The 16775-nt window shown below is 31.7% G+C and overlaps 1 protein-coding gene across 3 annotated transcripts in view; it reads left to right on the forward strand.

Moving 5' to 3' along the window:
- LOC116845019 (tetratricopeptide repeat protein 14 homolog) overlaps positions 1-16775 on the forward strand; it is a 64049-nt gene that overhangs the window by 13140 nt on the left and 34134 nt on the right. For 2 of the 3 annotated variants that reach the window (XM_032817251.1, XM_032817252.1), the window contains exon 6: positions 7866-8080. In XM_032817251.1, coding sequence (XP_032673142.1) covers positions 7866-8080 — 215 coding nt within the window. Of the gene's footprint in view, positions 1-241; positions 906-7865; positions 8081-16775 lie in introns of those variants that run through there. The other variant, XM_032817253.1, reaches the window with a different exon arrangement.

Here is a 16775-nt window from a genome sequence, read left to right on the forward strand (position 1 = left end):
TAACTTTAATTGTTTACAATTTAAGAAGTATTATAGTCTTAACATGCATTAGGATTTTTTTCTTTAAATTATCTTAGGAATCCGTTCTTAAGAGATAATGCGATAGTAGCGGGACACCCTGTTTATATGTAAAGGGTGTTGCACTTACATATAGGTTAGTACAACGGGTTGCGTCGTCAGCAGGCGCGCTTTCTTTCCTATGAAGTTTAATGCGTTCAATTGCGTACGTGACAATTTCGCCAATAGTCTACCGTGTCATAGTCGCCAAGGTCTACTATGATACGGTACGTGTGCCTGCCGACGAGGCAACCCGTCGTACTGACCTGACGTATGTAAGTGCAACACCCTATACATATGTAGGGAGCTATAATTTAACCTGCACACATATGCACATTAGACTATTTTGAGCACACTGTATATATATACACACACAGGATGTCTTAGCTTGTCTCCATAATGTTCGTGGGAAATATATGAATTGATTTAGGGTAAACATAAAAGTCTCGTACCGTTTTGCAATATTCGTAATAATAGTCGAAATATTAATTGTGAAAGATTAAGGAAGAAGCGTGTGCCGAATGGTTAGGGGAGGAACGCTTGAGCCGCTTGAATAATAACGCGGCTCAGTTTATTTAGCTCGATGCGCGATGAGAGGAAGGATAATGCGCCGTTTACTTATATACGTATGCTTCTCTCGCCATACCGTGTTCATGACCGTTTATCTCTCTATCATTCAGCATGCGCTTTTTCTTTTTTTATTATTAATATCTCGACTATTATTGCGAATATCGCAAAACGATATGGCAAACGGTAATCGCAAACTTTTATGTTCATCTCAATCCGTTTTACGTTGCCACGAACATGGCGGAGACTGTCCTGGAGTTGTTACTGAATTGGGAGTTAAGGTATATTGATGTGATATTACTTATTCTAATAGTATTCTATTAATTATATGACCCTAGTTCTGTGCATTTTAATATTCTAATATTAATAATGTTTTATGGTGTGTTAAAAAATTGAATCGATAAACTTTGCTGAGATACAAAAAAAGATGAAGAAAGGGTACAAGTATCAAAATATTTAATATGTTACATGTTTTTATATGTTAATATCACATTTTGTGATGATTTCTTGTTTTCATGTCATGTCACATATTATATTTTGATTTAGCATTTACTAGCAAAGATCTGTGAAAAAATAAGTTATACCTTCATGTTTTTTTTATTTACTCAGAATAAAAATATCAATGACGTGTTGCAATATTCTTCAGTTATTTTTGCAGTTATAAAATCTCTAATTCATATTATGTCAAAATAAGCTACGAACTGGGAACTTTGTAATGCTGCAGAAAATGATTATACACTGTGTCTAACATAACTCGTACATCCGCTTGTATGCAGATAGAATTTGTCAAACTAAATACAAAAGTTCTTTGTTATTTTGCGAACAACGACGTAAAATTTTAAGTTATTAACTAAAAGAAGATTGGCGAATGATCACGTGCGATGTTGTACAATATATATAACAATATGTACAATATCTCGTGTACTGATACATTAGCTTAAAGTGAACAAAAAAGTCTTTTTGTAAATTATAAATCCACATGATTATTTGAAAAATAGTGGATTTTTTCTCAGTTTGACTTAATGTAGCGCACAACAAGATATCGTACCGTTATATCCTGTACCATATTGCGCACGATTATTTACCAATCTTATTTAATCAATTCAAAATTTTAAAAAATTTTACGTGTGGTTATTTAGTAGCTACCTTTGTAGTCAGTGTAACAAGTCCTAACTGTTCAGTGGAGCATGTGAGTTGTGAACTGTATACGAATTTTGTTTCTCTATGTGACCATATATAATCGCATGTAATTATGTATGTTCGTTAAGATGGTCCTTATTTACTCTTAGTCAACATTTTTTTTCGAATTTTTCCCGCGGCACCCTCCAAAAAGTTTCCATTTGACAAAAAAGATCCCTGTCAAACTTTTGCTCGATCGAATAACGAGAACCTGTGCCCCCGGATCGTTAACCTTTGGAGTACTTTGTATTAGCTGTCTGCGTTATCAATATGGTTTTTAAAGCATGTTTTCCACAAAAATCGGATCTTTTCTTTTTTCTTTCTACATCGTTTGAGATCTTATAGTCTTATTTAAACAATTAGATAAATTGTTGATAACTAAAAAATAAAAATAAATAGTTATTATATTTATTGTTTGAGCTACAACAAATCATGTATGAACTACAAAAGTTGCAATATTATGTTTAGAGGACAATATAAGTAATAAAAACATAAAACATGATACGTTTTATGTTTTTATTGATAAAGAAACTTTTTAAATTAAATATTACATAATAATTAATAATCTCGTGGCTCATAATCTTATGCTGGGAGGGGACCATAGATGTACAGTCTATTTGATAAGAGCGTGTACGGCAAATACACACATAATAAAATACACACATACTGCTTGATTAGAACTGTGATGTTTTATTATTAATAACTTGTTCAGTCGCCTTAATAATTGCCTGGTATCTCCGAGGCATACTTTCAACTAATTTTATAGCATATTCCTGAAGTAAAGATCTCCATATCAATCGAATTTGTTGTTCTAATTCCTTGACCGATCAAATTTTCTTTCCACGAAGTTTAAACTTTATCAAGGACCAAACGTTTTCAATAGGATTTGCATCCGGTGACTGTGACGGCCAATCCAGTGACGGCTAATTTAACATTATTTTCTTATTTCCACGCGGTACAAAGCCGACTTCGATGTTTAGGATCATTGTCCTCTTGTAGTATCCATTTTTCGTTTTTCCTTATAAACCATGTTTGAGCAGATAGTAATAAAGCCTTCTCATAAATTTTGACCATTTTGCTAGCATTTAAGTGACTTGTGAAAATATGTAAAGTGCCAAATCCTTGCGTAAAGCCACGTTTTGGTAAGTCATCGACATTTTTCACCTCTAAGTAGTGATTCACTCACTTATTTACAAATGCTTTTGACTTTCTCATATACTTAGCAGCCGCTTGGCGTGACATTTTTGGTCTTTTCGGATGTGTACAAAGAAATACGACTTCGAAACGCGATATATATTTGGCACTCATGGCGAAATATATATTTTTATCACGAAGCTCGAATAATAACTAAAGCTTTATCAACAAAGCATCTTAGGCGAAAGATGTCTCTACCGGCTCCTGTTTGAATTTTCTGTCTACCTGTTTATATGTAAAAGTTTTTCCGGACACGCTCTTATCAAACAAACTGTATAATATCTAAGCTGCGGATTCGCAACGTTTTCCATTGTCGGAACGCATTAAACAATATAAAGAAATAGCATTCTTTCGGTAAAATGTCTGTTTCTTTCTAACGAAGCCTGCTTTATTTCTGCCACAAGACCACGATAAGTGGTGGGAATAAAACAGCCTTCATTAGAAAAAGATAGACTTTTTACCGAAAGAATGCTACTTCTTTATATTGTTTGACGCATACAGACAATGGGAAAACCCGGTCTAGGTAATATACATCTATGGTCCCCTCCCAGCATAAGATTACGAGCCACGAGGTTATTAATTATTATGTAATATTTAATTTAAAAAATTTTTTTATTAATAAAAACATGAAAGAGAGGTATCATGTTTTACACTTGTATTGTCCTCTACTACATACTATTGCAACATACTATTGCAACTTTTATAATCTTTTTATAGTCCATACATGATTTGTTGTAGTTTAAACAATAAATGCAATAATTATTTATTTTTATTTTTTAATCATCAACAATTTATCTAATTGTAAATGAAACTATAAGATCTCAAACGATATAGAAAGAAAAGAGAAAAGTCCTCTAGGGCGATTTTTGTGAAAAACGCTTCAGAAACCATATTGATAACGTAGACAGCTTAATACAAGAGTATTCCAATATTTAACGACCCGGGGGCACGGGTTCTCGTTATTCGATCGAGCAAAAGTTTGGAAGAGATTTCTTTTTTATCAAATGGAAACTTTTTGGAGGGTGCCGCAGAAAAAATTTGAAAGTCAAAAAATAAGGACCACCCTAATGTTCATATTGAAAAAATGCTATTGTATAAATAAAATTAAAGCAAATGCTCATTACTGTGGCAACTTGTAATATCGATGTTTAAAGCTCCTTGCCCCTCGCATTGTCTATCTCTTTTTAATGGCTATTCTCCGTGCACTCTCCGTTTGCTCTAACAATTAATACTTTGTCGTAAATTAATATGACATACATCTTTTTGACCTATTTCTATTCAGGTTAATTTACAATAAATTATTGATTGTTAGAGCAAAAGGGGAGTGCACGGAATATCTTAAAAATTTGTTTAATCGATTGTGCAAGTGTTACTTTATGGATATATATTTTTATTTTAACGTATTTTGAAAGAATTTTTAGCATGCATTTTCTCGCTTCTGACGTCATTAAAAAGAGATTTTGTAAGTAACCACAATAATTTTTTAGATTAATGATAAAAAACTAACGAATGTATTACGTATCAGCCACTGTTGTCAAAAGGTCAATATGGATCTTGAATGACATTTCATTTCAAGAATTCGTCCCACAATTCATTTGCATAATTCGCATAATTTTTTCTTTTTAATACCGCGATATAGTTGTTTGCACAATGCTAAAGAATTTTTTCATTCAATTTGATGAATTGTACGTTCAATAACATAAGGTGATTTACTTTTTGTTAATAAAAATACGTACTAGGAAACGTTAGAACGAGATATAATACATAGGAAAACACAAAAACAAAATATCACGATAAATGTTATTAACAAAAAATATTTGTTTTGATGTCTCCTATATCTCTGCAAAATTTTTTAATGCTCCTGTATACTCGCCGCGTAAACTTCATTGATAACGTCAAAAGTGCAAAAACGCATGTATAAAATTCTTATGTGCCATTTACATATAGAAAGATATTTGTATGAAAGAATATTTTTGACCGCTTAATCTTATTTGTAAAATATTCCGAAAACTATATTTTTCCTTTCTAAAACTATACTTTTCCTGAGAAATCAATAAATAATTATGAAATTAACATGATAGACAACCTTTCTTTTTAACCTATCTTTCCTCACGATTTTGCCACGTTCATTTTACGGCTATTTATTGACTATAAAGAGAAAAAGTTTTTTTTTTCTTATTAAAAGATATATACTAATATATATGGTATTAAAACTCTTGGATACGAGAAAATGACGAAAAATGACATGCTAAAAATTCTTGCATGGAATTTTGAAACAAAAAAAAACATTTATAAAAGAATACTTCAGATCGCTTAGAATATAAATATGCTTCAGCAATCTGAAGTATTCTTTTATAAGTGTCTTTCTGTTTGGAAATTTCATGCAAGAATTTTTAGCATATTTTTCGTCATTTTCTCGTCATTTTTCTAACATCACAATTTAACATGGCAATGAGTATCAGGAATTGTAATACCATATATATTAGTATATTAAGGCTCCTGATCAATCAACGCGACCATATCGGATTGATGACATCAGAAGCGAGGAAAGCTATATCCAAAATTCCTGCGAACTATAGCTAAATAAAGATATATGATTAAAATAACACCTGCAATCTATTCTATATATTTGAAATGCTCCAGATACTTCTCTTTTGCCAAAATAATTATTATATAACTGCAAAATGTGACAAATCGTCTCGTTTTGACACAAAATTAGCTGTGTGACTCAGTACCAAATATTATCGAGTATCTACTTATACAATTATTATTAAATATCACAATAAGCGCAATAGCCAGAACATTTTCACACTTCCACAATTGTATCATACATTCTGTCAAAAAAGTATCGGGAATTGTCGATGTAAACTGCCCGCGCTAGTCGAAGGTATAAAAATTTTTTTTCTCAGGTTGGTACAACTGTCCTTAATTATGATGCCAAGTTAGAGAATCTGTCAACCAGTGTGTTTACAACAGCTTGTTAAGTCAGTCAATGTCAATAGTGCGTGCCGATTTTTACAATGAGTAAAAATATTGAACAAAGAATTTGTCTCAAATTTTGTGTTGCGAACGAAATTTCGTGTATGATGCATTGAAGATGTTGTAGAAGGCTTATGGTAATTCAGCACTATCAAAAACCCGTGCATATGAGTGGTACAAAGCCTTCAAGGAGGGTCGAGAAGTTGTCGAAGACTTGCCTCATTCTGGACGCCCGTCGACAAGTTTGACTGAAGATAACATAAAAAAAGTGAAGGAAATTGTACTCGAAAATTGTCATTCCAGCTTAAGAGAGGTAGTACACGAACTTAACATGTCCCATGAGTCCGTTCGTTCGATTTTGGTCGATAATTTGGGCATGAAACGCATCGCCGCAAGACTCGTTCCAAAAGATCTGAATGCGCCGTCTCACCGAGCTACAATTGTGACTGATTTTCTCGCTAAAAACTCAACAAATGTACTTAAACAACCACCGTATTTACCAGATTTAGCACCGTGTGACTTCTTCCTTTTCCCAAAACTGAAATTGCCGCTCCGGGGTACCCGTTTTGAGTCGATTGAAACCATCAAACAAAAATCGGCGCGTGAACTGAAGGCCATCCCGAAAAGCGCCTATAAGAAATGTTTCGAAGATTGGAAAAAACAATGGCATACGTGCGTTGCTTCAAATGGAGCCTACTTTACGACCCAATAAATTTTGATGAATAAATGAAATATGTGTATTTTATTTAACAATTTCCGGTACTTTCTTGACAGAATGTATGTGATATGCCCGCACTGCACTCAGTAATAACGCTGTGATTTACAGGAAAAATCTGGCCCTCTGTTTACATCACTAGGTCTGTTCATTTTTATTGAACTTTTATTTCAGTAAGTTAGAGAGTAAATTTCAGTAAGTTAATTTTTTAGTGCAGTAAGTGAGAGAGAGAAAAGTATATTTTCTTTCACACTATAACTCTCTTATTGCAATAGTCTATACTAGTGCACAAGTTTTTGGGAAACGAACAAACCTATTTTCTCGCCTAATACTTCATCATTTTACCGTTTACAATCATGTCGCTAACGCGGAGTTCTCGACTGACTGATCAGGAGCCTTAATATATTGCAAATATAAGGTAAAATTGCAGTTTAAGAGAATCAGCTCCAATTGCCTTGATCTTGACATGTTATAAAGGTCAACCTCCTCAATAACTTTGAGAAGATTTTAGCCGTCACTCGTTGTTCGTTAAAAAGTTATTAACAAAAGAAGTTGCATAAAATGAATGTAATTTTTGGACACCGTATATACAAAAACATCGAGTTTGTAGGCTAAACATGTATCTGTCCCTAGCTGTGTGACGGGGGAAGTTCTCACTCTTTAGGAAATATATTTTTCTTATAAAATTTCTAAGGTATACATTTCATATCTACAGTGAAGCCACTACACCATATTTGCGAAATTTTTTTTGTTTATAACTTTGAGCTTAAGCACAAAAGACTGCGCCCCCTCTCTCCTCAGCCCGGTACGGGGGTCTGGGGGGCGTAGTCCCCCAGTCACAAGGCTACGGGCAGGCACCTTTCTAGCCTGATATAACATAAATATAAATATAACATATGTTAAGACCAAGGCAATTGAAATTAACTCCCCTAAACTGCAATTTTATCAAATTATTTTGTTAATAACTTTTTAATAAACAACGAGCAACGGCTAAGATTTTTTGTTTGTTACTCAAGAGGATAACCTTTATAACCTATGTCAAGATCAAGGCGATTGAAACTAACTCCTAAAAAAACTGCAGTTTTACCAAATATAATATTCTTAAATATATTAATTTTTGAATGTTAATTACTAGATTATATATGACAAGCTTGTGTATATTATTATTTATTAGGCATTGATATTAAATACGGCCACTATGCCAGCGGTGGACAAGAAAGGTGTAACGAGGGGCTACATGGCAAATGATCTCGTCTGCGTCGTAGTGAGTGAAGTTAACGTTGAGGCGGAACGAGTTGTTGCAGTTATGAACACAGAGCCCCGTGAGGGGCAAGCACCACATCCACCTATGGGACTTATCCATTCTGATGATCTTCCGGAAGCTTATAAGTAAGTTAACAAAATATATTATGCATAGTCGCAGGTCCGCAGTATTACCCTTATATACTTCACTTTATAAATTGATTCCATAACTGGATATTCTATGTATACACGATAAATAATGAAAAAATTGTGTATTGTGATGTCAAATTTCTGTTTTTTTTGCGTATTATTCTAAGAGCACTTACACCAAGTAAAAACAATTTATTTTTCTTTACTTTATACTAAGATATAGGATCGACGCACACACACATGCGCGTTCTCTCTCATTTTCTCTTTCTCTTTCCCTCCCTTGCTCCTCTTTGTCTTCTCTCTCCTCTTTCTCTCTAATATAAATAATGTATATCTTTCTATATCTATTTAATAATATTTTTATACAAAATACTTTTACATGCAGGATGACTCAAATATGCTGTCACAAATTTCACAGACGTGTTCTACTTTTCTAATATAAAAAAGAATACGACCAAATTCCACTCCATTTTTTCCGGACATAAATTTTGACTCCATTGTGCACTTAAATTTTGACGCGTAGATTATGAATATTTAAATGCCAAGGCATTCCATGGAGTTACCGTTCCAGAAAAAATATAAAATTCTATCGTTACTAGATGATGCCATCAAATGACAATAGAATTTTAGATATTATCGTTATGTAATTAAAAGTTTAAATCAAACTGGGACCATTTTTTCTGTAACGGTAACTTCGTCCAGCTTGACATTTACATATTTATAATCGACACGTCAAAAACTCTAATTTAAATACAAAATGGAGTTCAAATTTATGTCTGGAGAAATTTGACGGAATTTGGCTGCAAAAATGAGAAAAGTAGAACATCTTTGTGAAATTTGTGACAATATTTTCAAGTCACCCTGCATTACACTGTTGCTTTAAGCAGTACCTGTTATAAGAGAAAGTAATGCTTTTAGTACTAAATATTCTAGGAACAAAAAAGAAACATTGCGTACTTACATTTATTCGATATTTTTTCTTTACTTAGATATATAGCATATAACAGTGAACTTTCCAAGTCTTTTCAATCCTGTTTCAATCCTGTTCAGAGTGGAGACAAAATTGTAGTATAACTGGGCAGGATATGATTTTTTATGGATATAATGAGTTAAAAATAAGTCGAACGCACAGAAATTTTTTTATTCGGAATTTTGTTTTCAAGAAAATTTAATTTAAAAGTTGAATACGAGCAGTTGAGTATGAGCATTTAACAAAGATATGGATTATGGATACTGTAAATGTTATCATGTTTACATGATATCTAAAGGTTTTCATGAGAAGCAAGTTTCAAGAACTACACATGTGTAGTTAACCTGTAACAGGTACCATGCCTTTTCAGTCAAACTATAGGTACTATGGGATCCGGCGGACCCCAATAAATTTTTGCCATTTTTAACATGATAATAAAAGATAGAAAGAAAAACGCTTTATAGTTCGAAAATAATACTTTACGAATATTATATTACAACTAGATATATATAATAACAATCTCAGTTTTTCAATAATCTAAAAGAAAACGTTAACTGATTATAAAATGAACACAATATGGACATTGTTGAAATGAAATACACTAAAAGACAAATAATCGGAAAAAAAAAATTTATGTTTTAATCTAAGTCTAAAAATTATAAATTATATAAAAAATATAAACAAGTATTGTTAAATTAAATGCAATATTAAAATCTTAGAGGGTTTTTAGATGCAATCGTTACAAATAGTGCTTGTACATTTGGTGCATACTAGTTCATTGTATCTAACATATACTTCTTTGGACTTCATATCTTTACTTCTAGGGCATTTATTACATCTTACTCTGGATGGCAAAATAATTTTAGATCTTTCAGTTTCTTCAATTTTTAAAATAGATGAAATTATTAAACGTAATGAATTAAACGGTTCTGAATATATTGAGTTATAAGACGTCTCTTAAGTTCAGGTTCTACTAACTGAAAGGCAAGAGCTTTTACTCTTTTGCGTGAAGAATGAATCATATTGAGCTGAAAATTAAGAAAATTATTTTTATAAAAGTAACGTTAACGGTACCATAGGGTCACTCCTGTGACCCCAGATAAAAAACAAATATAATTCACAGCTGTTTACAAATAACTCGATGATCTTTTTTTATGTCACACTGAAAACTTACTCGAAAGATACTGAAGATATTGGTGCCACATAGTGGATAATTTAAGAATTATCACGAAAATAAAATTAGTTGGGGTTCCTGAGACCTTATGGTATCTGTTACGGGTTAAAAGTCATTTATTTTATTAATTGAGAAATAATTGAATTATTTTATTAATTGAGAATAATTGAAAATGTTGCCCTTGGTGTCATAAATAAAACTGCCCTTCGAATAACGAATGCGTAGATACTAGTTAATGCCTCCTTATAAAAACTTCCCAATGCTTCAACAATTTGTTGTCTCGTGATCTGAATATTTTCAATTTTTTTTTTAACGAGTACAGACTACGAGTAGTGGTTTCAGAAATAATAAACCATTTTTTGGTCAACCATTATACTGCTTACAATTTTTAAACTAGATTTTTTGAAAATAAAATTTTGGACGAAAAACATTTATTCGGTACTTTTGATTTATTTTTAAAGAACTCCCTTTTGTCTGGTTGTCTTACGATTTTGTTTCTATCCTGTATATAATATGAATTATTTTGTGAAAATTTAACAATTGTTTCTTAATGAAAATATCTAGGAAAATCATTATTTGGAATTTTTAGTATGACATATCTATATAACTAAGCTTCAAATAAAAATTCCGTTAAAGTTAACTTGAAATTGATCGAAGAAAATAATTTTGTTATCAAAGTCTCTCGAAGTTATGTCTACGGAAAACTTTGCTTTGTATATTGCTTGTAACTTGGACACTGTTGATGACGCGCCATGTTTGCTAAAGAATTGTTAAATTTTCACTACGAATAGTGCTATATCTTTGACGATAGAAGTATGCCAATAGTTAACTTCAAATCAAGATGTGTTGCGCTGCCATTAACTAATAAAAAAATGTGAGAATTAAAATTGCATCATTTATTAAGTGTCAATTGAAGTTATGTTTGCTTTGGATGTTTTTGTGCTGAAATCATCATTCTAACTTTGATATATAATAAATAATAAAAACAGAACAACGCTTTCAGTAAAAGAGAAAAAAAGCATTTTGCCTTGTTATGGCTAAGTCAAATCAAATATCATACATTATCGTACAAACTATGATGCTCAATGACATATTTTAGTTGTTTATAGAAGACGGAATACATTAATATTTTATTAACCTTTAGACTGTCGGGAAAGCCACTTTTGTGGCAGTCTAAAGGTTAATTTACCCTCCATTGCGCGAAAATTAAATTTTATGTTCACGTATGTTTTTATTTACAATATATTATATTATGAAAATATATTTTAGTATGATTAGTGAATCGTAAGATATATTTATATATTTCGGTTTTTGGTCTATGCGGTTAAATCTTGAAAAAATATCGAAGATGTTGGATATATTTTTTACTTATAGACTTATAAAATAAATTGTTACTCTTAACAGGTAATGGTAAAATTGAAAAATAAAGATATGTGCGCGTTATACAAGTCAGATGTGTTTGCTTTCTTTGTCATAGTATTTTAGAAGACGGCGATGTAGGAGAAACAAAAAAGAATAAAACATAAAAAAAGACAGGACACATTGATGATGTGATTGCTTCTCCTTCTTCGTTTTTCTCATTAAATGGTTAAACAAGGAAAGCACTTTATTCTTTAATGTTCTGTCTTATTAGTGTTAACTTCATCCGTTTTACAGCAATACGCAATCTATTCTACAGTCTCTTAATTATTGACAGACTTATTGTATGAAAGTAAAATTCATTAAACTAAATACAAAATTCCTATACTATTTCGCAAATAACCACAATTTTGCATTATTAACGACAGAAGATTGATGAATGATTACGCGTGATACGATAAATGAGTTGTGATGGCGATATCTGTTATATACTTGTACGTTAGGTGAAACTGAACAAAAAAAGTATTTCACCATTTTGTAAACAATCACCTAAATTTTTAGTTAATAGTTAAAGATTGGTGTATTATTGTATATAATAAATCAATCTTCTAGTTATAATTAATAACTAAAAATCTATATGGTCATTTGCAAAATAATAGAGGACTTTTTTTGTTCAGTTTGATCTGATGTACAAAATACACCGACAGACTGTTATGGCTTATTTACTGTATCGTGCGTGACCATTCACTCATCTTCTTGAATTAATAACTTCAAATTTTACGTAAATTTTTGTGAAATGATAGAGGAATTTTGTGTCTAGTTTGATGAATTCTATCTGCACATAATGTGTGAGTTAATAATTGTCAGATGTTCTGTATACATATATCTATATTCTTACCATATAATAAATGGGATGAGTGAGATACTGGCAATTCATACTTCTATAGTCAAAGTTCTATATGTGTGTGTGTGTGTGTGTGTGTGCGCGCGTGTGTGCGTGTGTGTGTGTGTGTGTGGTTGCTGTGTGTACTGAATACGCGATAGTTTCTCGTACACAGGGTGCCCTATTTTAATTTGTGTAGCTGAATATACATATATACAGGATGTCCCGAAACTACAGCATGCTATTTTAATGGCAGATTCTTTAGAACATTTTAAAACGGAAACTTTCATATAAAAATGTCGAGGCTATAATAATTTTCAATTGGGAAACGATTCCACCAATAACAGAGCTGAGATTTTGCGCGCTCAGGCACGCCGAAATGACAAGTGATAAAGGTGCCACACACCAACGTATAGAACAGTGGACACCTTCATAGTAATAATTGATCGACACTTTGACAGATTAAGTTAAAATATGTCATTTTTATTTGAATCATATTTAAGACGTCTTACAACTATTATTTGTATAAAAAATATACTAATGCAATGCGTAGAGAAGCGGCAAAACATATTATGACAATGTTATTGTAAATTTATACAATGATTATAATATCGTAAAAGAAATGATATTTATAGGAGCACCTTTATCACTTGTCATTTAGGCGTGTCTGAGCGCGTGAAATCTCAGTTCTGTTGTTGGTGAAATATAATCGCTTCCCGTTTGAAAACTATTATAGCCTCGACATTTTTGTGTGAAAGTTTTCGTTTTGAAATGTTCTAAAGAATCTGCTATTAAAATAGCATGCGGTAGTTTGGGGACACTCTGTGTGTGTGTGTGTGTGTGCACGCGCGCGCACGCACACACACACACACATACACACACACACACACACACACACAGGGTGGCTCACGTAAAATGTGACAAACTAATAACTCTAAACATATTTGTCCTATCAAAAAGTTGTTCATGAGAAAGTTTCATATATTCGAAGGGCCTTTCTAGCTACGTAAACAAAAATCTACTTCCGTCCTCCTTTGAAGAAGGGCGGTAAGTTCAAAGTTTCAAATGGGACCCCCTATACAATGTTACATATTTGGATTCTACGGGAAAAAACAAGTAAACTTTGTCTGAAACATTTCTTTGGAAAATGTTCTTATAAAAAATTATAAACATTTAAACTTTAATGGAGAGTGCATTGAAATTAATGATAAATTAAATAAGACTAATAGTTTTTCTGTTTTGTTTTATTTTATTAAATGTTCGAACTGTTGACCATTAACATATAAACATTTATTAATTCTTTTATTAATTCTTTATTATTAATTCTTTCTTACAAAACTTTGCCTAACTTTAAACAACATTTCTGGGGTCACCTATACGTGCAAGCTGTACGTATTCTTCGTTTTAAATCTTCTTTAAAAATTTTCTTTCGTCATAAGTGGTTGAGATGTGACTTCTTCTTTGATATACCCCCCTAAAAAATAGTCTAAAGGTGTAAGATCAGGTGAACGACATTTAGAATTAGGCAAAATTTTGTAAAAAGAATTAATAAGTATTTAGATGTTAATGGTCAAAGTTCGAATATTTAATAAAATAAAACAAAACAGAAAAAACTATGAGTCTTATTTAATTTATCATTAATTTCAATGCATTCTCCATTAAAGTTTAAATGTTTATTACTTTTGATAGGAGCATTTTCCAAAGAAATGTTTCAGACAAAGTTTACTTGTTTTTTCCCGTAGAATCCAAATATGTAACATTGTATAGGGGGTCCCATTTAAAACGTTAAAGTTACCCCCCGTCCATCTTCAAAGGAGGACGGAAGTAGATTTTTGTTTACATAGCTAGAAAGGCCCTTCGAATATATAAAACTTTCTCATGAATAACTTTTTGATAGGACAAATATGTTTAGAGTTATTAGCTTGTAACACTTTACGTGGGCCACCCTATATATATACACACACATACACAAGGTGTCTGACAATTCAAGACATAATGCAGATTAGAATGGATCAAATTAAACAAGAAAGTCATGTGCCATTTTGCAAATTTTGCAATAGTTGTTAAAAGATTAATTTATCAATATGAGCGAATGGACGCATGGTAAGCGGTAAAACGGACTCTGTAAACATATCCAAAGAAAAATAACTTCCAGCTTGCAAGAAAGATGTTTTACTTCTTAGGATTTCCTAGCAACGGTATTATCTGTTAGCAACAGAAACGCTTTTTCTGCTCTTTGCGCTTTTTCTGTGTTTTCTATATTATATTCTCCGCTCACAAAGCTCTATCTACATAAACCACAAAATGCAATTCGTGTAGAATAACGCGAATGTCATAATACGTTTGCGCTTGCGAATTGTGTTTTGCGACTTATGTAGACGAGCTTTTCATTATCAATTGATACCCATTGTTCTTAGAAGATTCGAAAAAGTAAGACAATAAGTAAGTGGAAACTATTTTTTTTTATATGTTTACAGAATTTGTCTTACCACTTTCTGTGCGCTTATTCTTTCATAGTGTTTAGTTAATTCCTTAATAACTATTATATTTGCAACATTTATATACAGGGTGCCTCTCCTCCGGGCATTTTATGGTAACGTCGAACAGGTTGCGGTGAACGTAAAAGTCTTATACCGTTTTGATATTCGCAATAATTATCGAGATATTAATTATATAAAATTTGTGAATAATCATGCAGAATATGGTAAATGAATTATAGTAGCGACGACTGCCGTCGTATACTTATACTTTAGGTCAAATTGAACAAAAAAGTCCTCTACCATTTTTCAAATAATCACATAGATTTTTAATTATTAATTAAAGAAGATTATTGCATGATTTTTCGTGATAATGCACTCATCTTCTTTAATTAATAATTAAAAATCTATGTAATTATTTGCAAAATGGTAAAGGACTTTTTTGTTCAATTTGACCTAAAATATAAGTACACGACGGCAGTCGTCGCTATTATAACTCATTTATCATATTCTGCATGACTATTCACAAATTTTATACAATTAATATCTCGATAATTATTGCGAATATCGCAAAACGATATAGGATTTTTATATTTACCGCAACATGTTCTACGTTTCCACAAAATGCCCGGAGGAGAGTGTGAGATATCCTGTATACATTTGAATATGATTTCTCTGTTCAGTTTTACCCGTTTTAGTTGCACATAAGCGTTTTGCTTTGCATAGTCAGACGTTCTGTGTATTCAGAGTCTCCCGGATCACCTTTACAATCTCTCGTGAGGAATGGATTGAGATGAACACAAAAGTCCTATACCATTTTGCTATATTCATAATAATAGTAGATATTAAGTAAAAAAAATTAGTGAATGATCATGCGCGATATGGTAGATGAGCTGCAATAGCACCGTCTGCCGTTGTATACTTGTACATTAAGGATGTATTTGAGCTATATAAAAATAGTACCAATTTGATAAAACTTTGGGTAATTTTTCCTTTATTATCTATAATATACTGAAAAAAATTTCAAGTCGATTCACTAAACTGTTGAAGAGTAATTATTATGTTAATTTTACACGTATTCTTATGGCAAAAGCAACTTTCTTAAATGTAATGAGTAAAAACGTATAGAAAAAATAGTACCAAAAATTTAAGTATTTTTATACATATAGATCCTGAATTATCGGAACTATTTGCAGAATTTGATTAGTTTTCACAACACGGTTTCAGAGAAATTAATTTTTATTTATGACAATTTTGCGATTGTCATAAGGAGTTAGTAACTCGACTGGAAATGTGGTAACATTGCAATCAGCTGGTGTGTCAAACGAATAACCTATAAATCAGCATAATAAAGTTACGTCGTAAATTCTTGTTTTGTCTGCATTGTTTCATGCAAAGAATAAAAATACAAATTAAATAATTTCGATGAACAATAGGATAAGTGTGAAATTTGAGGTTTTTATTGTTTCATCTAACCTGGCTGCATAGTGCATTATTGCCAACGTATAAGCCACAAACTACATGGTACTGTTACTACGTTTAACTTTTTCCATTAAATATTTATAACAACAAATAATATTGATAGTTATTGTTCAGACAATGCATATTTACCTGTTTTAATTTATCCCAAGTACTATTTCTCCTTTGCATTGATAGATATTGATGTTAAATAAATACGAAATTTAATGTTCTAAAGTTGAATCAGGACATTTTCCCCGCCAAAAGTTTTATTATAGAAAGTTAAAAAATTGCAAATAAAACTAATAAACCGTTGAGAAAGTGAACAATAACTTTTTAAATAAGAGATATATTATGTTAACCACCATTTA

The sequence above is a fragment of the Odontomachus brunneus genome, unplaced genomic scaffold, assembly GCF_010583005.1.
Source record: "Odontomachus brunneus isolate Ranch 3 - 2012 unplaced genomic scaffold, Obru_v1 Obru_scaffold_048, whole genome shotgun sequence".
Taxonomy (NCBI): domain Eukaryota; kingdom Metazoa; phylum Arthropoda; class Insecta; order Hymenoptera; family Formicidae; genus Odontomachus; species Odontomachus brunneus.